The 26,279-nt window shown below is 42.8% G+C and overlaps 1 protein-coding gene across 2 annotated transcripts in view; it reads left to right on the top strand.

The window, feature by feature from the left end:
- The window catches only part of SPON1 (spondin 1), a 260,834-nt gene that overhangs the window by 143,979 nt on the left and 90,576 nt on the right, over nt 1-26,279 (top strand). For both annotated transcript variants that reach the window (XM_077761156.1, XM_077761155.1), the window contains exon 6: nt 4,062-4,210. In XM_077761156.1, coding sequence (XP_077617282.1) covers nt 4,062-4,210 — 149 coding nt within the window. The remainder of the gene's footprint in view (nt 1-4,061; nt 4,211-26,279) is intronic.

Here is a 26,279-nt window from a genome sequence, read left to right as displayed (position 1 = left end):
CCTAGCTCTGTGAGCTTCAGCAGTTTCCATAACATCTCTAGGTCTCAATTTTCTTATCTATAAAATGAGAATGAGGTTGCAGTGAGGGTTACACCTAGGAAAGCATTACACCTGACACCTCATAGGAGTTTAATCGTTATATGTATGTCATTGCCAGAATGCCTGCTCTTGTCCTGCTAGTCTTCCCGTGGGAGCCTCCTTCCACTGGGAAAGTTTTCTTGCTCCTCCATCTTCTTTTAGATTCCTCTTGTAGAGTCCCATAATACTTTCCATCTGTAATAGTACTGAGATCTTTGCTTTGTACAGTTCTTTAAATTTTTCTTAGTTCTTTCTAAAACTAGCCCAGTTAATTTGCACAACTCTGGGAGATAGTCCAGCTAGCAATTGTTACCCCTATTTTTAAAAGGTAAACTGAGGCTCTGAGAGAGTGAGTGACTGATTCATGGTCACGCATAGGGCCTGGAGCCCAATTCTTCCAGCTCTTGGTCACCAGTGCCTCTCTCCCTGTACCATCCGGCACCTGAGTGACTGCCATTCACCTGAAGTCATCACCCTTTCTAATGTTGTGGATTATTTTCCTTGGGTACCTGCGTTGTCTCCCCAGGGAGAAGTCTGGCCCCTCCCCCTAGCCTAGTGCCTTGCAGATATCTGTTACATGGTTGATGTCGTTCAATGGATTGGAATTTGACTTAATGTGCAAGACCATCGTAGGAAACTAACAACTAAATTGATTGGAAAGTTGAACTGGTACAATGACATTTTATTCAAGTGTAAGAAACCACAAAGACAGACCCCACTCTTGAGGCACATGCCTCTCTGTACTCATGCCCTTTAGGCTTTGATTCCTTGGATGTGGGAACTTTGGAGTCACCTGCTCGGTCCCCTCTGCTCTGTGCTCTTATTTCTATAATATCCGCGACCATGCTGGATTGCGAGTAATCTGCTGAACCATCTGTTTCCCCACCCCCAGGCTGCGAGTCCCTCCAGGACAAGCACCTTGTCCAATTCCTGCCCGTGTCCAGGACCTGCCACTGAGCTTGGCACATAGTAAATGGGAGTTGAATGAATAAATCAGAAAGACCCATCTGGGTGCATCCCCTCATCTCCCTATGATTGTGCTCATTCCTATTCTCTTATCTTATTCCATAGTACATAGATTTCTTATCTCCTATACTGAATAAAAGGCTGGTTTCATGTTTTACTCATTTTGTAGCTTCCCTAACAACCAGGAAAGAAGGAAACTATAATTATTGAGTGTCTATTGTGTGTCAGTAGTGATTTCACATATATTATCTCATCTTTTAAAAATTGAATTTAATTCTTATAATAGGTCAGTAAGGTAGGCATTGTCACCCTTGAATTACAGAGGAAGGAGCCGAGACTCAGGGAAATAAAGTAATTGGAATTTGACCAAGTTTACAGAGCTAGAAAGTGGCAATGCTAGCATTTGAATCCCTGCAAGACCAATGCCTATCTTTTTTGTTGTTGCTTGGCATTTGTTTTTTTTAACAGCATGCAGGTTAGCTGAGTGTGTTAGCCCAATAGGTGTCAGGAACTCTGCTGAGCTGGAACTCGAATTTAATCATCTTGAATCAAATTGTGCAGGCCTGCTACCAAATGCTTCAAGTGCATATACTGCCACCTTCCCCTTTGACTGTTTGGATGAAATGCTTTTGAAAACATGCACTCAGCACTCACAGTGCATTAGACACAGGGCTAGGCACTAGGGACACAGGGCTGAGGACAGGGCTCCTCAGGGAGGTTCTAGTCTAGTGGGAAAACAGATGTGTAGCAGTGATCATAAATGTTATCTGTGCTATGGGGAGACAGGAGACAATAGGTGAGTCTGGGGGATCCTGGGGGATTCTGGGTGAATCATGAAAAAGGGATGAGAGTTGGCCAACCCAAACAGGAAGAGAGCATAGAGGGAACAGCATGTCTAAGCCCCTGAGGTGCAGAATTGCAGGCAGGATGGGTCTGGGAAAAGGGTGCATTTTGGTGGAACAAGGTAGAGGAAGCAAGAGACGCTGAAGCTGGTCTCCCTGTGTTCACAGCATGAACCAAAGGTCGCAAGTGGCCCCCAGCCCTTGCCCCTATAGAAGTAGTGCTCTTGGCTTAGATGACAGCCAGGACAGTCTCCTCACCCAGGAAGTGAGTTATAGAAATAGCTGGCAGCATAGCCATCTGTTGTCTCTAGGGAAATGATGGATGAACACAGTGTTTGCATTTCCCCGATGTGTAGGAAATAATAAGCAGGCGATTGGGCAGGCTTACGTAGTGACATCATGTGCCTGGGGCAGGGCATGTGCCTCAGCAGGCTGGGAGGGTGGCTTTGTGCCCCTGATCTTGATGTGCCCCTCGAGCAGAGGGCTCTGGGGTAGCAGGGAGCCCATATAGACTGGATCAGGCCCTGTTCAGAATGGTTTTCTTACACAGTGGGGTAGAGCAAAGAGTTCTGTCAGCCCGGGCCACAGGGGGGTGAGCTGCAAGTGTCACTTGTATCTACCCAGTTCAAGTTTTCCTCCTCACTCTGCCTGAAAATGTTCTTTAACTCAGGCTTTATAAGCCAACCAAAGAATGGCTGAGAACTCAACTGGCCTTATGATGGATTATATGTTCCTTAGTCAGCATATACATATATATATATATACGTATACATATATACATATACACAGCAAGAACATGGGCACAAAGCCATCCTCCCGCCTGCTGAGGGCTTCCATGCTGTGTCCTAGGCACATGACGTCACTACGTAAGCCTGCCCAATCGCCTGCTCATTATTTCCTACACATCAGGGAAATGCAAACACTGTGTTCATCCATCATTTCCCTAGAGACGGTATATATGTATATATGTATACATACATATATATGTATATGCTGGCTAAGGAACATATAATCCATCATAAGGCCAGTTCAGCTCTCAGCCATTCTTTGTTTTGCATATATATATATATATATATACATATATACATATATGTATGTGTGTGTGTATAGTGTATATATATGTACACTATACACACACACATACACACACACACACACACACACACACCACTCATCACAGACAGAAACAAACCCAGTGAGGTGGTGACGTTGACTCTCCATTCATCTCCCTCCTCCCCCGGCACTTGGAAAACCCCTCAGTCAGTTTTATCTTGGTCCTGTCCAGATCTTCTTCTCTTCTCCCCTGCATCACCCACTGGTTCCCTCACGCATTCCCTAAAGACACCCTCCCCCATGATCCTCACCAGACCACTGTGGACCAGTGCCTTACGCATACCCAGACCACCTCTCCCCATCCTCTCCCATGGCTAGTCCACCTACCCCTCATCCTGGAAGGCAAAGAAAAGCCAGCTCAAAGGCAACCATGCTTATTTCCAAGAGCTGCCCAAGCCCACACTCATTCCCTCAACTCTTGCTCATTGCTCACCCCCCACAGCTCCACACTCCCATTTTGCTCCCTCTAGTGCATTCTTCACATGGCTGCCTGGATGACTTATCTAAAATTCAAACGCGAGCACATCATACCCCTGCTCAGGACCCTTCAGTGGTTTCAGACCCTTTCAAATGACATCCAAGCTCCTGAGGCATGTAGGGCAGAGCCGTCCATGAGCAGGCTCCTTCCTACCTCCCTGGCTTCGTTTCCAACCTCTCCCCTGACAGTTGGTGACACAGCAGTGCTAAATTACTTATGGTTCCCCAAACACACAGTGTTATTTAATGGTTCTGAGTCTGCCAGAAAGAGCCTCTCCTCTCTATTCTGTCTTACAAATCTGATCAGTCTTTAAAAGTCTCGCTGAAACTCTTCCCTGAAACTCTCCCAGATGGAAATCATTCTGTCTATTGTTGATTGTTTTCCTGTCTGCGTATTCCTAAGACCTTCTTGCCTACAGCGATGGTCTTTTTCATCCCTGAATAGCACAAGGCCTAACACAGAGTGAGGGCTTAGCCAGTGCTGGTTGAATAATTGTCAAATTACACTTTCTTTCAAGTGCGTTTAAGGGACTCACACATTAGCCACAGCCACACTGATACCTGCATCCTGACTGGCTTTTCTAGGTCGGGCCAATCACTGGTCTGCGATCATTGGTGGATCCCACTCCAAGAATTACGTGCTGTGGGAGTATGGAGGCTATGCGAGCGAAGGTGTCAAACAAGTTGCAGAATTGGGCTCACCTGTGAAAATGGAGGAAGAAATTCGGCAACAGGTAAGAAAAACAACCACAGAATGACCCCAGACCAGGAATGCAGTCAGCGCGTCCCTTAGATTTCTTTCCTGGGGGCTTGAAATTCACAGTACAATGTGCTGGAAAATCGGGATCATAGGGAGCAAAATCTACTTGCTGAGTTTGGGGGTTTATGTCAGTTTGAGGACAGAGACACACATGTCCATCTTGTCTTCTCAGATTTTCCCTGACTGTATTTGCATCTTCTTCAGTTTGTGCTATAAGCAGCTGCTGTGGCTGTGTTGGTGGGAGGCGGCCTCCTGAGACTCAATGCAGTGGATTATGGTTTTCTTGCAATGATCCTTGAGAAGATCAGAGGAGTGACACTGACAATGTCCACACCAAAATCACCATTCCAAAAATACACTGCATATCAGCACATGCTTTTTGCAACTATGCCTCAAGGTATTTAACAAGTTAGTCGGTCATTAGTTATAATAGTTATGGACTGAAGATCTTTTATGTACTATGTACTGTGGGCCCAGGAACTGTACCATTATCTAGCCTACCCCCACCCCCAATCCCATCGAGAGTTAAGGGAGAAATAACCCGTCATTCTTTTTGACTTGCTTGGCTAACAGTGCTATCGTCTCTCATGAGAAGCACTAGAGAGAGGCCAAAGAGGGATCTGGGAAGAAGAGCTGCCGTTTTTCCATGGCCATTCACAGGCTGTACTGCGGGGAGGTGAGGGGCCAGCTCTGGACGTCACCACCCACAGAAGCCCTTCAGGCCTGAGAGAGCTCAGTGAGCCATGGCTCACTTCCTACAAGCTCTCAAGAGGGAGGAAGGAAGGAGTAGGTGTGCTGGGGGTGCGGTCGTTTCACAGCACAGGCCACTGGGAGGCTGTCCCACATCCCCTGAGACTGCAGGAGGCCAGGGGGACCCTAGGCCCATGTCTCAGGACGTGTGTGTGCCCAGAGACCTGAGCAGCACAGGGCAAGCTCAGCCCAGGCCTCCGGTGCTTCCCTTTGAAGTCCTCCATCAGGACTCCATGCTACCCACAAACTTTAAACTGAATGCAACACAGGTCACCCTGACTCCTCCTATAATCTCCTGAAGAATCCTTTTGGACCAGAGTCCATAAATGCCCAGGAATTAGCTTATGTTTCTTATTAATTTGACTTAAAGCCTTTTCTACGCTCTTGGGAAAAAATGTCTAGCCAGATGTTTCAAGATTGCATGTTATTCATCACAAGTTTGTCCAACTAGCTAGTGTTTCTCTAACTCCGACTGGCATGCTCATAACTGGTATGGCTCATTCAGGCTATAGCATGGCACATTCATCTGTGAGACCATGGAAGGTGCCATCTTTTTTAAACTTTATTTATTTATTTTTGAGAGAAAAAGAGTAAGTGCAAGTAGGGGAGGTGCAGGCAAAGAAAAAGAGAGAGAGAATCCAAGCAGACTCCACAGTGTTAGTGCAGAGCCAGATCCAGGGCTCGAACCCACAAACCATGAGATCAAGACCTGAGCCGAAATCAGATGCATAACTGACTGGGCCACCCATTGCCCTGAAATGAATCATCTTGGTCCTAATCTGTCCAGCCTGTCATGGGGGAGGACCCTTTGTTTGCAATCCTGAGGGTCCACGTTCCTGGTTCTCAAGCATAGGATTGTAGTACACTGGCTTGTCAAGTTCCATTGTGTGGAATGATAAAACAACACACACAAACACATTTGTTACAAATAATAGTTGAAAAACTAAAATTTGAAAATAAATTAGGTCAAGGTCAAGGGCATTTTCTTCATAATGCCAGTCTCCTTCAGTGTCCTTCTTGAGAGATTTCTGATGAGAAGGGAAACATGTATGAATCATGAGAAACTGGGGCCAGTTGTGCCAGCAAACATTATTTATCATGTGTCATAGCAGTAAAAAGGTTGGAAGCTGATGGATGGGACCCCCAGCCTTAGAATATCCCCCTTAGGAAAACATTCCTTGCTTGATGGGTTTCTAACCAGCACACATGGGATGAGCTTCTGTGCCACACGGTCTGCCTATCCCAACTGGCCAGTATTCCTGACATTAAATCATAATAAGTTTAATTATGAATACTTCACATGGGAGTTAAAATCCCACTGAACATATCTTAGGGTCTGTCACTGTCTTTCAGGCCCTCTGGTGCTGGTATCTACTTTTAGCTCTGATGTCTAGTCTGAGAAGACAGTAGTATTATCCTAGTTTTACTGATGGGGAAACTGAGCCCCAGTCAATAGCTAGAGAATACGAGAACTTGAACCCAAATCTGTCTTGCCTCAAAGCTTGTACACAGTACCATATATATAATTTGTAGGGCCTAGTACATAGTGGGGTCCCTTGTTCAAGACTTAAGAATTCTAAGATGGTAATGCTATAAATTTCTCTCTTTTTTTTTGTAAGTTTATTTATTTATTTTGAGAGAAAGCGTGCATGTGAGTGGAGAAGGAGCAGAGAGAGAGTGAGAGAGAATCCCAAGCAGGCTCTGCACTGACAGTGTGGGGCTCAGTCCCACAAACCATGAGATCATGAGCTGATCTGAGATATCGAGAGTCAGACGCTCAACTGACTGAGCCACCCAGGTACTCGATGCTGTGAATTTCATAGCACGGGGTCCTGGGAGTCTGCTGGTCACATACCCTTGAAGCTGGCCCTGGCAGTCCACTCCCCTGCCAGGTACAGCCACCCCACAGAGAAATCCCTCTCACCAGCCTCTGAAATAATCCCTGTTTCCGGAGCTCCACTAGCAGTGCATCAAGCCCCACAGCCCCTTGGAAAGTCATCCAGAGAGAGTGATTTCCAGGCCCCTTTAGTTCCAAACTGTTCATAATTCTCAATATTGTTCCCTGCAAACACATAATTTATTATAATTTTCTGTAAGTCAGGTAAGAAACAGCATAAAAAAGGGCAAGAATATGAATCCTCCCAGAATATAAAAGTGTCCTCTGAATAACTGGGAACTTGTTTGAACACATCTACAAACTAACACAGTGTTCTCAGCCTATAATGCCTTATATCCTACCAATCACTCTATCAAAGACCCTGAGTCCAACCAGGATGAAAAAAAAGGCACTTTTCTCCCAAGAAAGACATTTATATGCTTACTCGCATTCTCTTATTATAGACTTATCGCTCACTTGCAAGTTTCAAGGGCATTAAAAATCACAGCGGATATTGTTGGAGGTAAATCTTATGCTAATGGCTTTCAAACACAAATGAACAAAAATAATAATCCCATTAGTAGTGGAAAATTGTAATAATATTATTGAGTATAAATTTTACTGTTACTCTAACTGCAAAATGCCCAGAAAATTAATGAAAAATCACAGTCACATTATCGGCTATAACACCGGTGGCCAGAAAGAGAGCCGGGGAAAGGCACAAGGCACACTTCTTAGCAGAGGGACAGAGTGTCCTGATGACCAGTGGGGACTGTGGATTAGAAACAGGGAGCTCAGACTAGACTGACAAGTCACAGATAGGTAACCCAAGGCAGGTGGAGGCAGTAGAGAACGGTAGATCAACTTGTAGGTAGACCCAGGAACTAAAAGTAGCTGATATTTGCTCACTGTTAGGAAAGTGCTGCACTGAGTCCTTTTCCACTGTATCAAGCACACACTTACGACACGCGTACCAGGCATCTGGTTCTTGCCAACAATGCCCATTCACCATGTTAGTCATGCTAGAAACCTAGGCATCATCCTTGATTCTCTCCCCCATCCCAACTTTTGCCTTCTGGCCTAAATTCATCCAGTTCACTCCCTCATCACTACTGCTCTGCTAAGCCAGCCTCATCTCCTGCCTGAATTCTTGCACTAGCTTCCTGATCTCCCTTGCCTCCAATCTTCTTCCTCTTATCCACACTGCTCTAGGGCCATTTCAAGAAAACACAAATCAGATTATACCATTCCCTCTGACTCAGATGTCCTAACTGACCCTAAGATAAAATTCAAACTCCTTATCATAGCTTGAGAACCCACCCTGATCCAGCCATGTCTCACCTCTTCCATCTTGTTTCTTCCTCTCTACGCTTTGCCCATCCTGAACCTCTTTTAGGCTCCCCAGGGAGCCATGCTCCTCTTGTATCTGAGTCTCCCCTCAGCCTGGAACATCTTCCAGCCCCCCTTCACCCAGTGAACTCCTAATGATCCTTCTGGGCTCAGCTTATATGTTGTTTCTTCCTGGAAGCCTTCCCTAATTCTGTACGAAATGGGTGACCTTGCCAGGTGCTCGCACAGCACCCTGTACCTCCCCTGCTCTCACCACCATCACATGTACTGTAAGTCCTCGTTTGGGGTCTCTCCGTCACTACAATGCAAAGTTCACATCTGTACTTTCCATCGTAGTAGCCTCTGAACTGGGCATAGTGTTTGCTGCTTCACCAATGTTTCTTGACTGTATTCATTTATTCACTCAACCTGACTGAGCACCAACTGATTGCCAGGCATTACAGATACAGCAGTGAACAGATGATGCCCAGCCCTTGTAGAATCTACTTTCTAACAGAGGATGCAGAGGAAAAAAATTGGTTAAATAATTAGAAGTTAGGGTAAATGGGGCACCTGCGTGGCTTAGTCGGTTGAGCATCGAACTTCGCCTCAGGATCTCAGGATCTCATGAGTTCTAGCCCCACATCAGGCTCGCTGCTGTCAACACAGAGCCCACTTCAGATCCTCTGTGCCCCTCTCTCTCTGCCCCTCCCCCACTCACACTCTCTCTCTCAAAAATAAATAAAGCATTAAAAAAATAAATTAGGGTAAGTAAAAAGAAACCAACAAGAGGTGGCACAGAAAGCAGCGGTAGGGAGGGACCTTTGTAGATAAGGTGTGCAGGAAAGGTGTCCCCGAGGAGTGACCATTAAGCTGAGACCCAAAAGAAAAGCATAAGGGAAAGGTCATTCTAGATGATGACAACAGCATGTTCAAAGGCCCTGGAGTGGAAAAGGGCTTGCCATGCTTCAAGAACTGAGAGAAGAATGGTGTTGCAAGCACAGAGGGGGAGCACGTGTGGCTCAGCATGAGACCGAGCGGAACCGAGGGTCCTTCATCTCCACGCTGGAAATTTTGCAGGTGGGGTGGCTGAGGCAGATCCAGGAATAACTATTCCCATATAAGTTACTTAGACCCTTCAGGGGCCTCTCTGCATCAGCTGGGGGAATGCAGAGGCTGGACTGTGGCAGTATTTGATGTGCTGTTTCCTGAATCACCCCAGGCTTTAACGTCCCTGTTCCCCATGGTCAGAGACGCATGTTGTGTTTCCACATTACTTGGGGAAGCTGGATCTGGAGCACTTTCCCTGGGCTTCCTTAGCTTCATGTGCAGATGCTCTCCTAGACTGAATCATCCCTGCCGTTTCCTTCTCTGTCTCCCAGGTAGGCTGTGTATCCCTTGAAGGCAGGCACTTGGTTTTCCTCACTGCTGGAGTCTCCTTTTCAAACCCACCTCTGCTTTTGTTATACCCACTCTATTGCTTTACTATGGTTTCTTTTATCTCTTCCATTTTAAACATGTCTAATTGTCTCCTTCAGATTACTCTATTATCTCAGGGTCTTAGAGACTAATCTTCCTTTGCATTGAACTTGACGTCTCTCCCCATCACTAGTTTCCTCGTTTGCTTCTGGATTTTTCACTAACCTCTAGCAGATGCTTTTCTTTTTTCCAGTCGGCATCCTATATGCTCAAGTTGTGGTGCTTCCTTGAGGTGACCTTGTCCACCCATATTTTTATGTCATTTCTCAGCTTTGGCACTCCCCACCGAATGCCCAGTATAAATACAGACTCCATACTTACGCATAAGAAAGGCTGGGGCTTCTGTTACTTGCAGGTGAATTTTTACTCAGAGGCCTGGACAGAGCACAAGCTTCCTTGCCGCCTTCCCAGGGTGATTGGTGGAAGGCTTTCCCATCCCCTGTTCATAAACAGGCAGCCCTTCAAAATGTGCAGCTTGATGCAATGGGGGTCTGCCTACATCTCATCTGATACCGGCTCAAGACTTCCCCTTCTCTGCCCACATGACCTTAAAACCTCCCCCTCTGCCCCTGGGGCCCACTCCCAGTCCATGGCCCCAAATGGCCATCACATACCAGCTCCTGTTCACTATTCTAGGTTAGACTTTCCTCCCCATTTCTGGCATCCAGGAAGTTTTTCTAAATTTTTCTAAGTTTTTAGTTATGTATTTTAAAAAATTTATCCATTATATTTTGTTAACTTTTTTTCAACATGTTATTTATTTTTGAGAGTGCATAAGTGGGGGAGGGGAAGAGAGGGAGGGAGACAGGATCCAAAGCAGGCTCCATGCTGACAGCAGCAGCAAGTCCGATGTGGGGCTTGAACTCAGGAACTGCGAGATCATAACCTGAGCTGAAGTTAGAATTGGACACTCAACCAACTGAGCCACCCAGGTGCCCCATCTAACATTTAAAAAAATTTTTTTTTGATGTTTATTTATATTTGAGAGAGAGAGAGAGAGAAAAAGTGCATGAACAGGGGAGTGGCAGAGAGAGACAGAGACAGAGACAGAGAATCTGAAGCAGGCTCCAGCCTCTGAGCTGTCAGCACAGAGCTTGACATGGGGCTCGAACTCATGAACTGTGAGAGCATGACCTGAGCGGAAGTCTGACGTTCAACTGACTGAGCCACCCAGGCGCCCCTCCCTGTCTAATATTTCTGTGTGTTGAAGCGGGAGGGAGAAAGCTGAGCTTTTGTGTCAGCTTGATGTTTTGTGTTTGCTGTCCACTCAACACCTAACACGGTGTCTCACACATAGTAGGTGCTCAACAAATATCTAAACAAGTGGGTCGAATGTTTCTTGCACAAAACCATGAGCTTTGAATGAGCACTCATGGAAAACGCCCTAGGAAAAAACCACTCTCGCTTTTATTATCATCTCTGGATTCAAGGTTTCCCTGACCGTAAGAGGTCGGATAACGGGTGGGCCTTAAAACAGGCATTGATTACTTCATTTCAGGGGGCCTGGCTTTGGCAGATGACTTAAGCCAGCCAGCGGGATTATCACACCACCTGTGGCACAAGAATCAATAAACAAGCAGGTGTACTTTTTCTTTAAAGTGAAAATAGTGTATAAGGCTCTGGGAACTGGCCAAAAGGGCTTGAGAACTTTCTTTCCTCATCTCCTTCAAAGCACTTTAATAATAGTCTGCCAAACATTTGTTTTTCCTGATGCTTGATTTTCTAAACTTTTACTCACTTTTTTCTAATTAAAACCAGTGCCTTATTTCTCATGTTTTCCATGGATTGTGACACACTGCCTCATCTGGTTGAGAAAGTCATTCACACCCCCACACTCATTACCAGCTTTTGTTTGTGACAATACAGCCCCAAAGACCTCGAGTACTTGGGAGATGTAATACTATATAATAACTGAAAGCACTGGCTCTGAATCAATATTGCCTGCGTTCGGTTCTGGCTCCGTCACTTACTGTGTGACTTTGGCAAGCTGCTTAACCCCTCTGTGCCTTGGTTGCCTCTTCTATGAGATGAAGATGGTAATGTTGCCAACTTCAGAGGGTTACTGTGGGGACTAAGTGTACTGATATGTGTGAAGCGCTTGGAGCAGAGCCTTTCCTGTAGAAAGCACTCCCTAAATGCTACCTCTCATTGCCATGTTTGCATGGTTGGGTCTCCGTTCCCTCATCAGTAAATCTGGGGTTTGTCTTCAGATGGAAAAGCTTCAGCAGGCACTAGAAAAGCTAGTGACTCTAATTGTTCAAGTTCATCATGTCACTCCTCAGCCTGAGAATGCCCACAGAAGGAGGACACGGCTCATTGGCATCTCCCAGGCTCTGCCTCTGCCTGCCTCTCCTCCCCCTACGTGACAATGCCTTCTCCCCATATGCCCTAACCTTCTGTCCCAAAGCTGACCCTAAACAATTTGAGGACAATAACCACACCCTCATATCAAAAAGAAGCCACAACAAAACTCTGTACCCATTCCAACCCTGTTCCTGTCCTCAGACTCTTCCCCTTCCTTTGAAGATAAGGATATCTGGATATCTGTAGGAGCTAGTTCAATGCCACCTATGGAATGAGGTCTAGAGCCAAGCAAACCCTCGTATGCAATGGGACACAGCCAGGGGTTGGACATGCAGACAGGAACCTACTCAAACTAACTCAAGAACCAAGGAAGCTTTATGTAGGGACAAAATAGAACTTAGGAGAACACAAGTTAATACTGAGTGCAGAAAGCCTCAGGAGAGCTGTCATGACCACAAGTTTTCCTTGCCACTTGCTGCCTTGCATTATTACTTAAAAACCATGAAAACAGTACAGGGCAAGTAGGTAAGCTTTAAGTGACTTCCTAAGCCTTTGACCTTGAGTAGGTCACCTAACCTTCACTGAGCCTTAGAGTCTTCATTTGCAAAATGGTGATAATGAGAATATGAACTGCATATGTTGGTTATGAAACAGTATATGTAATAATATACATACAATACCTATTAAAGGATAAGCCCATTATTACCTTTATTATTCAGTGGCGGGGGAGGGGAATTAAGTTGAAGGATTTATCATCCTCTTTTCCTCCCACCTTCTAAGATGCTTTGGTTTTATTGGGTGGGAATGCAATCGGAAGAGGTAAATTGTGTTACAGAGAAGGTGCTAGAGGATGAAGACCAGGTAAGAGAAGTGAGGGAAGAAGGAAGTCCAGGAGCCTGAAATGGTGTTAGAACTTTAAGGAGTGAGAAGAGACATATTTGAGCAGCTGCCATTTGGAGTGGAAATCAGGGAGAGAAAGAAAGATCCAAAGAAGACTTTTCATGAATTTAATTTCTACAAGAAGAGCCACAAAAAGGGAGTAAACCTTTTGCAGAGCCCTGTGTAAGCTAGTTTACCCTCTTGCTGCCTCCTCAGGAAACATTCAGCAAAGACCTGTGGTGCTTTTCACGCTTCTTGGAGTCGGACTTGGTAGGTTCTTTTAGATATGTCACCCATCTGCCCAAACCCCCCGGGGGTGCCCAGTTTTATTTGGTTTACATTAATATCACTACTCATACCTCCTTTGTCCTTCCCATCTCATTCAAGGCTTAACCCCATGGAGTGTGTCCAAGTAGGCATGTGGTTGATAGAAATAAGGTGACTCTGAGAGTGGGGACGGGAAAAGGAGTTAAATGAACGTTTTCAGTCACAGACACTTGATACAGAAATTAGAACATCATTTCAAAGGTGTGATTTCAGTCATATGAAACCTCTTGTTTGCTTTCAGTTGGGTGTTCAAACAAATCCAAATCACAGTAGGACAGGCAGCCAAAGTGATTCAGCAAAGCCTGTTCTCTAATAAATCTGGCTCTGGCTGCCTTTGATGGAAGGAAGCAGAGCCGGCCTCCTAGCAGCAATTCCCAGCCTCCGCAGTTTTACAGCAGAGCATCACTGATCCCTGGAATTTTCCCAAGACTCTCTATATGAGAGAAGTGGGGGGCAACTTTATTTAAAACATATAGATTATTTAATTCATGGGAAAAAATCTATTTTTACAACAACTGAGCCAAAATGTGGCAAACAGAAGGCAAATTTAAATAGGGGATCATTAATAAGCTGCCTTGATATTTAAAGGGCAGTTTGGGAACGATCTATCAAAATTGTAATTCTCTTTTTTCTCACTGTGGCAAAAAGACACATAATATTTACCACCTTGACCATCTTTAAGTGTTCAGTTCACCAGTATTGAGTGTATTTACATTGTTGTGTGCATATTTTCTTTATGACTCAACATAGTAAATCTATGTCTTGGAGTTAGTCTTTCAGAAATATTCTCACACAAAGGTATGTGGAGAAAGATAGTCATTATGGCATTGTTTATAAAAATAAAAGATGGAAGAAGCAATCTTTTATCAGTAGGGTACATGCTAAATATTCTGGGTGTGTTTACATAGTTCAATATGATGCAGCTATTAAAGAGTAGAAGGCAAGTGTGTATGTACTGATATAGAATGCTCCCCATATATATTGTTAGGCAGGGAAAAGCAGGACAGTGTCTCTAGCTTGCTGACATTAAGTCAGAATCAAATGATTATATGCACATATAGCATTTTGAATGCATAGAATATCTCTATGAACACACGCCAGAAACTCCTTGTCTCTAAAGCAAAATGGGAGAGTAGGAACCAGAGCTGGAAGCTGTATTCACATTTTATCATATACCCCTTTGTACAATTATACGTATACATGTTACCTTTTTAAATAAATGTTATGTAACAAAGAAAACTTTGATACGAAACTGAATATTGCTAAAAGGCCAATAGTCCACATTTAACCTGTAGATTTAATATATTCCTTTAGAAACTCAAATAATTTTTTAAACTATCCAGGCTGATTTTATGGAAATGAAAAATTAACTAGTCAAGAATAGCCAGAGGGGTGCCTGGGGGGCTCAGTCGGTTGAACGTCTGACTTCAGCTCAGGTTATGATCTCACGGTTCGTGGGTTTGAGCCCCGCATCGGGCTCTGTGCTGACAGCTAGCTCAGACCCTGGAGCCTACTTCAGATTCTGTGTCTCCTTTCTCTCTGACCCTATCCTGATCACGCTCTCTCTCTCTCTCTCTCTCTCTCTCTCTCAGAAATAAATAAAAAAGCATTAAAAAAAAGAATAGCCAGAAAATGTCAGAAAGATAATAATGATTGGAGGGGAAAGGGGGAGAGAGACTAGCCAAATCATATATTGGCAAAAGATATATCCAATAAAGGGTTACTACCCAAAATATATAAAGAACTTATACAACTCAACGCCCCAAACAAACAAACAAACAAACAAACCCCACAATTAATTTGGTTTTAAAAATGGGCAGAGGACCTGAGTAGACATTTTTCCAAAGAGGACATCCAGATGGCCAACCGGCACATGAAAACATGTTCAGCATCACTCATCATCAGGGAAATGCAAATCAAAACCACAATGAGATAGCACCTCACACCAGTCAGAATGGTATCAAAAATACAGAAATAACAAATGTTGGTGAGGATGTGGGGAAAAAGCAATCCTCATACAGTGTTCGGTGGGAATGTAAATTGGCACAGTCACTGTGAGAATAATATGGATTCTCCTCAAAAAATCAAAAATAGAAATACAATATGATCCAATAATTCCACTACTGGGTATTTGCCCAAAGAAAACAAAAACACTAATTCAAAAACATATATGTACCACTATGTTTATTGCAACATTAATAATATATTGTTCCTTGGGATATGAAAACAATGCAAAAGTCCACTGATAGATGAATGGGTATAGAAGATGTGATACACACACACACGATGGAATATTACTCAGCCATAAAAAAGGATGAGATTATGCCACTTGTGATACTACGGATGGAACTAGAGGGTATTATGCTAAGTGAAATAAGCCAGACAGAGAAAGACAACTACCATATGATTTCACTTCTGTGTGGTATCTTAAAAACAAAACAAATGAATACACGAACAAAAAGCAGAATCAGAACTATAAATACAGAGAACAAACTCATAGTTTCCAGAAAGCAAGGGGTGAGGGAAATGGGTAAAATAGGTGAAGGGGAGTGGGAGATACAGGCTTCCAGTTATGGAATGAATAAGTCACAGGAGTAAAAGGAATATAGTAAGGAATATAGTCAATGGAATTATAATAACAATGTATGGTGACAGATGGTAGCTACATTTTTGGTGATCATAGCCTAATGTATAGAGATGTTGAGTCACTAGGTTGTACACCTGAAACTAATGTAATATTGTGTGTCAACTATACTCAAATAAAAATAAATAGATAAATAAAAATAAAACTACATTATAAAACCACATTCAATAAAACTGGGTGAAACTAGAGCGTAAATAAACAGATCAATAGAATCTAATAGAAAGTGCAGAAACAAAACCAAATTCATTTGAAAATAAGTATATGAAAAAAGTATAATTTCATACCAGTTGGGTAAAGATGGATTATTTAATAAACGGTAACAGCACGCCTAGAAGCCATGGGGAAAAAACAGTTTGCTCCATAATTCAATCCCTAAAACAAAATAAACTCTAGATACAACAAAGATTTAAATATTTAAAAATGAAGACACAAGGGCGCCTGGCTGGCTCAGTCAGAAGAACATCTGACTCTTAATCTCGGGGTTGTGAGTTCAAGCCCCATGTTGGGTGTAGAGATTACTTAAAAATAAAATCTAAATAGGGGCACCAGGTGGCTCATTTGGTTAAGCATCTGCCTCTTGATCTCGGCTCAGGTCATGATCTCACAGTTGGTGAAACCCCACATAAGGCTCTTCACTGATGGCCCAGAGCCTGCTTGGCATTCTGTCTTTCCTCCTCTGAATATTGCCCCTCCCCCACTTGAGCACTTGTTCTTTCTCTCAAAATAAATAAATTTTAAAAATAAATAAATAAAATAAATGAAGACATAAAAGTATTAGAAGAAAATATGAGAGAATCATTTTGGAATCTAGAGCAAAGTACTTTACAAGCATGTCACAAAACGCAGATGGCCTAAAAGACTGGTAAACTAAAAACAACTTTTTTTTAAATGGTTTATTGTCAAGTTGGTTTCCATATAACACCCAGTCCTCATCCCCACAAGTGCCCTCCTCCATGCCCATCACCCCCATACTCATCAGTCCTCAGTTTGTTCTCAACATTCAAGAGTCTCTCATGGTTTGCCTCCCTCCCTCTCCCCCACTATTTTTCCCCTTCTTCTCCCCCACGGTCCTCCATTAAGTTCCTCCTAATCCTCCTATACGTGCAAACATATGGTAGCTATCCTCTGCCTGACTTACTTCACTCAGCATAACACCCTCAAGGTCCATCCATGTTGCTACACATGGCCAGATTTCCTTCTTTCTCATTGCCATGTAGTATTCCATGGTATAGATAAACCACATCTTCTTGATCGTTCGTCTGTTGATGGACACTTAGGCTCTTTCCATGTAAAAACAACTTTTGAATGGTCAAAAAGACTTCAAAATTTTAAAGGTAAAGGACAAAGTGGGGGAGTGGATACTTGTAGCCCACATAATAAACAGAAGGCTAATTTCTTTAATATTATTGAGTCCTTTTGGATTGCTTTTTCAAAGATCAATAAAGCAATAGAGAAACTTATCAACATACATGGAAATTCAATCGCTTTTAGATATTTTAGAAGATGCTCAAGCTCATTTACAATTACGCAAATGCAAATTCATTCCACAGAGCTGCAATTTTTTATCTCTTAGACTTTTGACAACCCTCTGTTGAGAGAGGTATAGGAAAACAGACACTTTCCTAGCTGATCGTAGTGTAACAATAGGTACAGCTTTGCAGAGAGTACATTTCTCTCACTCAGGAGTTCGTACCCGGGCATATATATATGCCGAAACACTCACACATAGGAATGTGCTATTAGCTCTGGAAAACAGTGTGGAGGTTCCTCAAAGAATTAACACTAGAACTCCCCTATGACCCAGCAATAGCACTGCTAGGAATTTATCCAAGAGATACAGGAGTGCTGATGCTTAGGGGCACATGTACCCCAGTGTTCATAGCGGCACTTTCAACAATAGCCAAAGCATGGAAAGAACCTAAATGTCCATCACCTGACGAATGGATCAAGAAGGTGTGGTTTATATATACAATGGAATACTACTTGGCAGTAAGAAAGAATGAAATCCTGCCATTTGCAGCAATGTGGATGGAACTGGAGGGTATTATGCTAAGTGAAATAAGTCAGTCAGAGAAAGACAGATACCATATGTTTTCACTCATATGTGGATCTTGAGAAACTTAACAGAAGACTGTGGGGGAGGGGAAGAGGAAAAAAATTATAGGGAGGGAGGGAGGGAGGCAAACCATAAGAGACTCAAATACAGAGAGCAAACTGAGGGTTGATGGAGAGTGAGAGAGAGGGGAAAGTGGGTGAGGAGCATTGAGGAGGGCACTTGTTGGGATGAGCACTGGGAGTTGTATGGAAGCCAATTTAACAATAAATCATATTTTTTAAAAAAAGGAATGTGCTATTTACTGAACACTGTAACAGAAAAAGTGAAAAAATTTAAATATCCATTAATAGGGGACCAGTTGAATAAAAATGAGAATATGAAGTTAAACACCGCCAAGACAAATCGTTTAGTTAAAAAAGAAAGTGCAGCAGGGTATTTATAGTGTGCTCTGTGTGCGTTATCCGTTTAGAGACGTATGCTGCATCTCCTGAATGGTGGACAGGAACATGAATAGAGGTTGTATTATGGGTGAAGGGAGGGGTGAGATCGTGGGTTAGGAATAAGAATTCCATCATATTCTCAAGGTGCTTTTGGATACTGTGCCATATTTTTGCAATATCTATTTATAAAAGTGATTATTCTTATAGTTGAAATAAAAAAGAAGCCAAACACCCAAGCTTAGGAACCTTTAGAAGACACCATTTAAGGAGGCATATTGTGTGGTCTTGGTGGATTATTCTGTCCTGGTGGTGGATTGTTCTGTCCTGGTGGTCGACAGAGCTTGTCTAGACTTGCCAACGGGGTGCCAGTGTGTGCTGAAAATACCTACTAGGTTCCCGGGGACAGAACTGGTCAGAGGTACAGATTTATAATCCAGAGCAGTTTACTCAGGGAAAGAGTATAAATCACAGCAAAGGAGGAAATGTCAAAGTCTGTGCTGGACTTAGGTCTGAGGAGTGAGGCCGCGAACAGGAAGCCCAGATGGCATGGAAAAAGCTAAAATGTGCCCAAATGCTCAAATGTGCCTGTTCTGGTAACTAGGATGGCCTGATGTCTTAAAGGGTCAGACAGGACCAGCCAGAACTTTCTCAAGGCTCCAGAAGTGATCACAACCACCCCCTTTTCACCTTCAAAACTACCAGGCAGTAGTTCTATGTGCTGTAAGGTTTAATACTCCGCAGAAGAGAGAACCTTATCAGTGGATCGTCCCACATTCACAGGCCCTGCAGGGACCAGTGCAAGCCTCTCTCATAAGAGCATGAGCTAAGTCAGCATTACGTAAAGTGTGGTTTGTGGAGTGGTGAGGACAGTTCGCTACCAGTCCATGATGCGCTAAGTCCAGAAGTTAGGAATAAGCATTTAGAAATAGCAATTTAACAATGTCTAATGAATCGAATAATTAAAAAATCAGAACTTAGATTTTGTACGCTTTTACTTTTCTTTTTTACTGTAACATTTGAATTTTACCAAAATACTGTCTGCAACAGATTACATCATTTAAAAACAATAACAAGCTGGTCTTTCACTAGAGTTGAGAAGCATTTTCTAGAGGCAAGGACCATATCTGAGTCATTTCTTTACCCCTAGTACCTGAGTCAAGGTCTGGGATAAGCATAGATGCTTACAGATGTTGACCAGAAGTCACTGCAGTCCACAGGTCTTTTGCTTAAATGAGAAAACTGAGACATGGAAAATACGCATGATGCCCTAATACTAATGGCAGCACAGAGCTGTGTCTCAGGACTCCTGACTTCCATTCTGGTGCTTTCTCCTCTCTCTGCTAAAAGAGAGGAGGCATAGACAACTCTGAAAATTTCACACTGTTGTATGCAGTCATTCAGAACGCTGTTTCTGAGACACTTTAGACAAGACTCTCCAATGAATATTTGCCATCTAGTGATTTAAAAAAAGATATATGTACCTTGCATTGACTCCATTCATTTATTCATTCATTCATGTGTCAAATACCATGTTTGGGAAATCCCATGTCCTTAAGACACTCATGGTCTCTTGAGAAAGACCTACATGGAAATACGTGATTACAACACAGTGGGCCAGGAAAGTCAAGTACAGGACACACTGGGAGCACAGAGCAGGACCTTCCATGCTTCAGGAAATGGCAATTTCATGAATAGCTTTAAACTTAACAGTTTGATGCTCAAAAAAATATTAGTTCCTTTCTTGCCTTGCTCTTCCTGGACCTTCAGGATAGCAGTTTTTATTGTCACCTTTTCTGTGTGAGGGTGAGCTCATGAACTGAGTGTGCTAGGAATGCAGCCAGTATATGTCCTTTGGCTGAATGGGGTAGCATTTCCAAGGGCTGTATCCCTCGCCACCACTGCATCCGGTCTTTTTTTTTTTTTAATAGTTTATTGTCAAGTTGGTTTCCATATAACACCCAGTGCTCATCCCCACACATGCCCTCCTCCATGCCCATTACCCCCTCCCCCCCCATCAGCCCTCAGTTTATTCTCAGCATTCAAGAGTCTCTCATGGTTTGCCTCCCTCCCTCTTCCCCACTATTTTTCCCCTTCTTCTCCCCCACGGTCCTCCGTTAAGCTCCTCCTAGTCCTCCTATACATGCAAACATATGGTGTCTGTCCTTCTCTGCATCTGGTCTTCAGGTCTGCTAGAGAATGCCGTATTCATTTCCCACCTCTGATCAGAGCGTCTGTGAAGGTCCTTCCTGGCTGTGCAGTTCTCTTGGGCTCTCTTATCCCGAAGCTTTCCTGAAGCTAAGCCTGGCATTCCCAGGCAAACAAGTGCATCCAGCCCATAGAACCAATATCCATCCACCCAGTAGTCCAGCTTGCTTGGAGTGAGAGGGATGCATGGCATAAGGGGGTAGAAAACAGGCCTGTAAAAGGCTTTCTCTGAACTTAAAGGTTGGAATCATCTTGTGAATGAACTTGAATACCAGGCTATGGAGATTATATGTAGGCTAGTAGGAATGGGACACCATTGAGGGTTTCTGGGCAGGCATGTAACCAGAGACCAGGGCATTCATTCATTCAACATAATTATTGGCATCTATTGTGTGTGAAGCACAGAATGAGACCCCGTGCTAGGTCCTAAAAGCGTAGAAATAAGTAAGACCTAGTGTGGGAGTCATATCACGTCATCCCCCTGGGTTATAATGGACTCTTTACCCCATGCAACCATTTAAAATCCTTGTCTCAGGGAAGGAAAGAAATTAAATTGTCTGAGAAACTTCCTACTATATAAAATGAGCTACAGAAATTATAAAGCCATAAGTCAGACTTCCAATTGTTCTGTAACTATATAAACATAGCAATTATTCCTTAGGATAGAAATCTAGAAGCAAACAAACCAAAGAGGAAACAGGAGCCCTGCTTCATGCCGAGATGTTCTGCTGCCCCCTCAGTTTCTCTCCTCATATGAGAACATGCCTCATTGACACCATGGAGCCAATGAGGCTTGCAAGACCTGACTTGGAAGGCTGGGGAAACAAAGGCAAAAGCAAGCAATCACAAGCTGACGAACTGTGTGTTATGGTGGAGTTTTGTGTAAGGGTACGTGGGAGCACTAAGGAGACATTATCCGTTCTGACCAATTCTGTCTTGAATTAAGGACCTCACGAAGCCATGAGCTGAATTTTGAAGGATGAAGAGTTTGCTGGTAGACAAAAGCCGAGGGCACACCAGGCCGTATGGAGGTGTGAAATACCTTCGGGAAACTAAGTGATGGGAGAGTGGTAGGAGATGGGACAGGCAGGACATTTTCATTCACTTATTGATCCCATAAAGGTTTCCTATGCACCTGTTGTGGACCATGCCCTCGGGTAAGCAGGAAAGCAATCACAAGTGCATAGACACAGATCTTACCTACAAAGAGCTCAAGTAATCAGAGTTCAGACAGGCAGAAACCCAAAAAGCAGCGCACTGCCTTTGCTTCAGGAAGGCCAATTATTCTCCCAAAGTCTTCCTATGCAAGGAAGGAGCTTATAGCATTCCATTGATAGTGCCTGCATTGTACCAGACACTATGGTAGATTCCTTACAGACTTACCTATCTGAGTGAATCTTCACAGCAAGCCTGGAAGGTGGTCCATTATTCATTTCATTTTCCAGATGAGAAAACCAAGGCCCAGAAAAGTTAGGTAACTCTTATAACCCAAGGTCACACAGCTAATAATCAGTAGCACTGGAACCTGCTCTTTACTTCTCACTGGCTTTTTACGTTTCTTCATGCTGCCTCTCCATCCCGAAAAGAGCTTTCACTCCCCATCTATATCAGAATTCTACCCAGCTTCCCACATCCTACCCTGTCATGGTGGCTTTCTTGGTCCTTTCAAATGCATGTTGTATCCTCCTCCCCAGGTCTTGAATCCCAATTTGGCCCATTTTCTGTCTTGTCTTAGGGCGTCTGTGTCTGCCTCTGGAAGAAAGAACAAAAAGTAGGAGTCCATCTGAGAAGGGTTGTGCCCTGGACCCAACCTTTCCTCTCCCCAGCAGGGCTTTACGTGTGGCTGGCTCATAACACACTGATAAGTGTCTGTTGAATTAAGTGGAACACTTTAGCCCTCAGATCGCTGACAGGAAGACTGCTTTAGCAAAGGCAGTCTTTCAACCTCGTTTGTCTCCATAGCTACCACCAATTCTCCAAATGACACCCTATTTCCCAGTAGGCTCCAGTTACAGTAATTCTTAATTTATCTTCCTATTCAAAAGCAAAATTACTGCTTCATTAGTCAATGGGTAAAGAAAATCAAAAGTCTATTAACTGGCAAGCCAATGCTGTTCCAAAGAGCATTGATCCATGTATGTTATGGGCAGCCTGCTCATTGGAAACCACAGCTCCTGAGAGCAGCTCTCTGGAGCAGTGTTGGGGGGTGGGGGGCAGGGGACTGGAATGTTTTTAGCCTTTGAATGCATAGACACATATCAGATTCTTATTGGGATTTTTTTTTTTTTTTTTTTTTTGGTAGGGAAGGGGAGACTACTGGCTTGTAAGTAATATGGTGTACAGACTAAGTATAGGATTTCATAGATGCATATACTTAACCAATAAGCATTGACAGATATATATGTGTTTCCTGGAGCAAAATTAATTTATTCTTTAGTATAATGAATTCCCTGAAGAATATAGTCAAGAATATCAATCACTGCAAACATAGAGTGTGCTCACCTGGCTAATGATGTGGGATCATGACTGCAAATGTGGTTGGACCTTCCAAGATGAGGATTTCTTCTATACCAACACCCAAAGGGTTATCTTTCTCAAATGGACCTGCTAATTATTTAAAACGCACCCCTTTGCATGATCTACATGCAAACTAGTGACCTTAAACTTAAGCAGGTACCTATATCAAATACAAATAATGTACAAACCTAACCACAAAGAAGTGGATCAGAGATGAACTCCAAAGCCCGCCCAAGTGGAGCCTAAGACAGTGGCAGTGTTTGCTGTAGGGTCCATATCTGGCCTGGATCAAGGCTTTGCTTTATTATTCCAACTGCCACAGACGTTTTACATTCTTTTACAACATGCATCGTTGACTCACTGGAGTCTAAAATACTTGGAATAGACTATAGTTTTGCTTCTTTTGAGACAATGGAAGGACATTAGGACATTTTCATTCCCTGCACCCCACTGCCACCTTAATAATGCCAAATAATGAAATTTTATATATGTTTAACCCTACAAGGCATTATTTATATTGTTTTTACAGTCAGTATTCATTTGGCATCACCCTTATATTTACCGTTCCTTCCTTTTTGCATTTCCATTTTCCTTCCAGGATTATTTCCTTCTACCTGAAGAACACCTTTAGCATTGCCTTTGGTGAGAATCTGAAGGCAAAACTTGTTTCTCTCTGTCTCAAAATATCTTTATTGTACCTTCATGTTTGAAGGATATTTTTTAATGAGTAAGTTGGCAAGTATTTTCTTTCAGTATTTTAAAGGCATGATTCTTCTGCCTTTGGCTTCCATCATTTTGTTGTGAAGTCACATGTCAGTCTAACTGTTGTTCTTTTCAAGGGCCACTCTTTTTCTCCAGATGCTTTTAAGCTTTTGTCTTTGTCTCTGGTTTTCAGAAGTTTTACTCTATGCTTAGGAGGTTTTGTTTGTATTCATTTATCCTTTGGGTGGGAGGGAGGTGGTTGTAGCACGTCTTGAATCCGTCACTTCGTATCTTTTGTCAGTTTTGGAAAATTCTGCCCATTGTTTCCTCAAAGATTGGTTCTACTCCAATTTTCTCTCTCCTCTCCTTCTGGGACTCCAGTGATACATATGTTAAATTTTGCTGTCATTTCCCATATGTTTTGAATGGTATTTTTTTATTCTCCGTCATTTTTCCCTTCCATATTTTAGTCTGGATATTTTCTAACCCTGTCTTCCACTGGTCTTAAACTACTGTTAAACCTGTGAGTTCTTAATCCCAGTTATCACATTTATCAGTCCTAGAAATTCCATTGGATTCCTTTTACAAGTTCCAGTTTGTTACTAAAATCTTCCATTTTGATTTCTGTTTCGTTGAACATGCTAATCACAGTTTTTGTTTAAGTCCAGGTTGGTAACTACAATATCTGGTTCATCTATGGGTCTCTTTCTATTGTCTTTTTCTCTTGGTTCCGGTACTCTGATATGTCTGATGATTTTTTATTGAATGCCAGACATTGTCTATGAGAAATTGTAGAGGCTCTGGATGACATTATTGACCTTCACAAAAGATTTAGTTCCACTTTTAGCAGGCAGTTAGTGTAGGGTAGATCACTTTAATCGAATCATGGATTGGGCTCTTTTGAAGCCAAATTTTAATCTTTGTGAGAGCTGTTTTATTTACAGTTCACCCTTACTCCAAGGATGTAGCTCTTCAGGGTTCTCATGGAAAGTCTGGGGTGCTTACCAGTGTCCCTCTTCCTTATGGCTTCTGACTTACAAATTTTAATCTTCTTAAAACATGAGGCTGCTGAAAGCTCAGTTCAGCCTCTTAGCTACTAATTTCTACTCAGATTTGCAAACTTTCTCTCCTGTGACTCTTACAAATCAGCAACTGCCTCAGAAGGAAAAGCAGTGCCAAGTGTTGGGCTCGTTTCTCTGTCCTTCCTTTCTCTGCAGTTTCTTGGCTCAAGTCATTTTCTTTCCCCAGTCCTGCCAAAAGCTATGCTCAGCTTCTCAGCCTCTTAGTTTCATATGGCTGATGGAAAAGCCAGTGTCTAAAGGGAAAAGGCAGCTTGGAATATCTGACTCACTTCTATGCATCTCCCTTCTCTTCAGGATCTTGGCCCTCAAGTCTTGGCTGCATTGAGTGCTCTCCAATGCTTTAAACCAAGTTTTTTTGCTTTGTTTCATCTATATTTTCTAGTTGTTCTTGGCAGGTTGTTAGTCTGATACAAGCTAGTTCACTATTGCTGGAGGTAAAACTAGAATCTCTTCTTTACGCATGTGGGTTCTCTCTCTCCAACATACAGCTGTGTCTTTGACATCATTCTGATCCCTTGTCTTCAAACCAGTCCCACTCCCTGGGATCAGTACTAATGTGCTAAGTGTGGAGATCCCTATGTCTTTCTGACTATAGTTGTTCAAAACTCCCCCTTAAGTTATATTTGTTGTATAAGTTACATTTGCTATTTGTTTTCATTCCTAATTGCTATTGGAAAATACAGTATTACACGAGGTGTAACTTCTTTCAATGTGAGTGACTTGGCAAAATTCTGCAATAGGGAAAGAGCTTATAATGTTTTGGTACTTTGATCTGTAGGCTTTCCTGTGCGTTGAAATCTCTCTCCTGCTGGTCAAAACATTATTTTTCTGTGTCCAGCTTCTACTCACCTAACCCCACTGCAAAGGAATCACCTGCTCCCACGTTTGAACTCCAATTACCGGTCTTGGAGCTTTGTTTTCTTGTCTTATTGATTTCCATTGCATACGAGTGGCAGACCTGCTAAATATGTCATCAAAAGTGCTAAGAAAATTGGATTGACTTTTCCAAATGTTCAAACTGTTAAAAAAAACTTTTTAAAACTTCTATGGATGTGGGGTGACTGAGTGGCTCAGTCAGTTAAGCATCTGACTCTTGATTTCAATTCAGGTCATGATCTCATACTTCATGAGTTCTAGCCCTGCATCAGGCTCTGTACTGACAGTGTGAAGCCCACTTGGGATTCTCTGCCTCCCTCTCTCTCTGCCCCTCCCCCACTTACACTTTCTCTCTCTCCAAAATAAATAAGTCAACATTTTAAAAAAAGACTTCTATAGATTTAAAATAAATGATATTTTACAGTAATCAACTAGTAGGACACTGATTCTTCTAAGATGTTATAAAATGAAGCCACCTTTTCTTCAATGTTAAGAATTAGATGTGAATTAGACACTATTAAAGATTTTCGTGGTATCTTTGAAAAGGAATCATACTAAAATAACACAGATTTTGCTG

Source organism: Crocuta crocuta, unplaced genomic scaffold (genome assembly GCF_008692635.1).
Source record: "Crocuta crocuta isolate KB4526 unplaced genomic scaffold, BGI_CrCroc_1.0 scaffold233, whole genome shotgun sequence".
In the NCBI taxonomy this organism is placed as follows: domain Eukaryota; kingdom Metazoa; phylum Chordata; class Mammalia; order Carnivora; family Hyaenidae; genus Crocuta; species Crocuta crocuta.
Note: the sequence above shows the minus strand (reverse complement) of the source record. Positions and strands in the feature narration are given on the sequence as shown.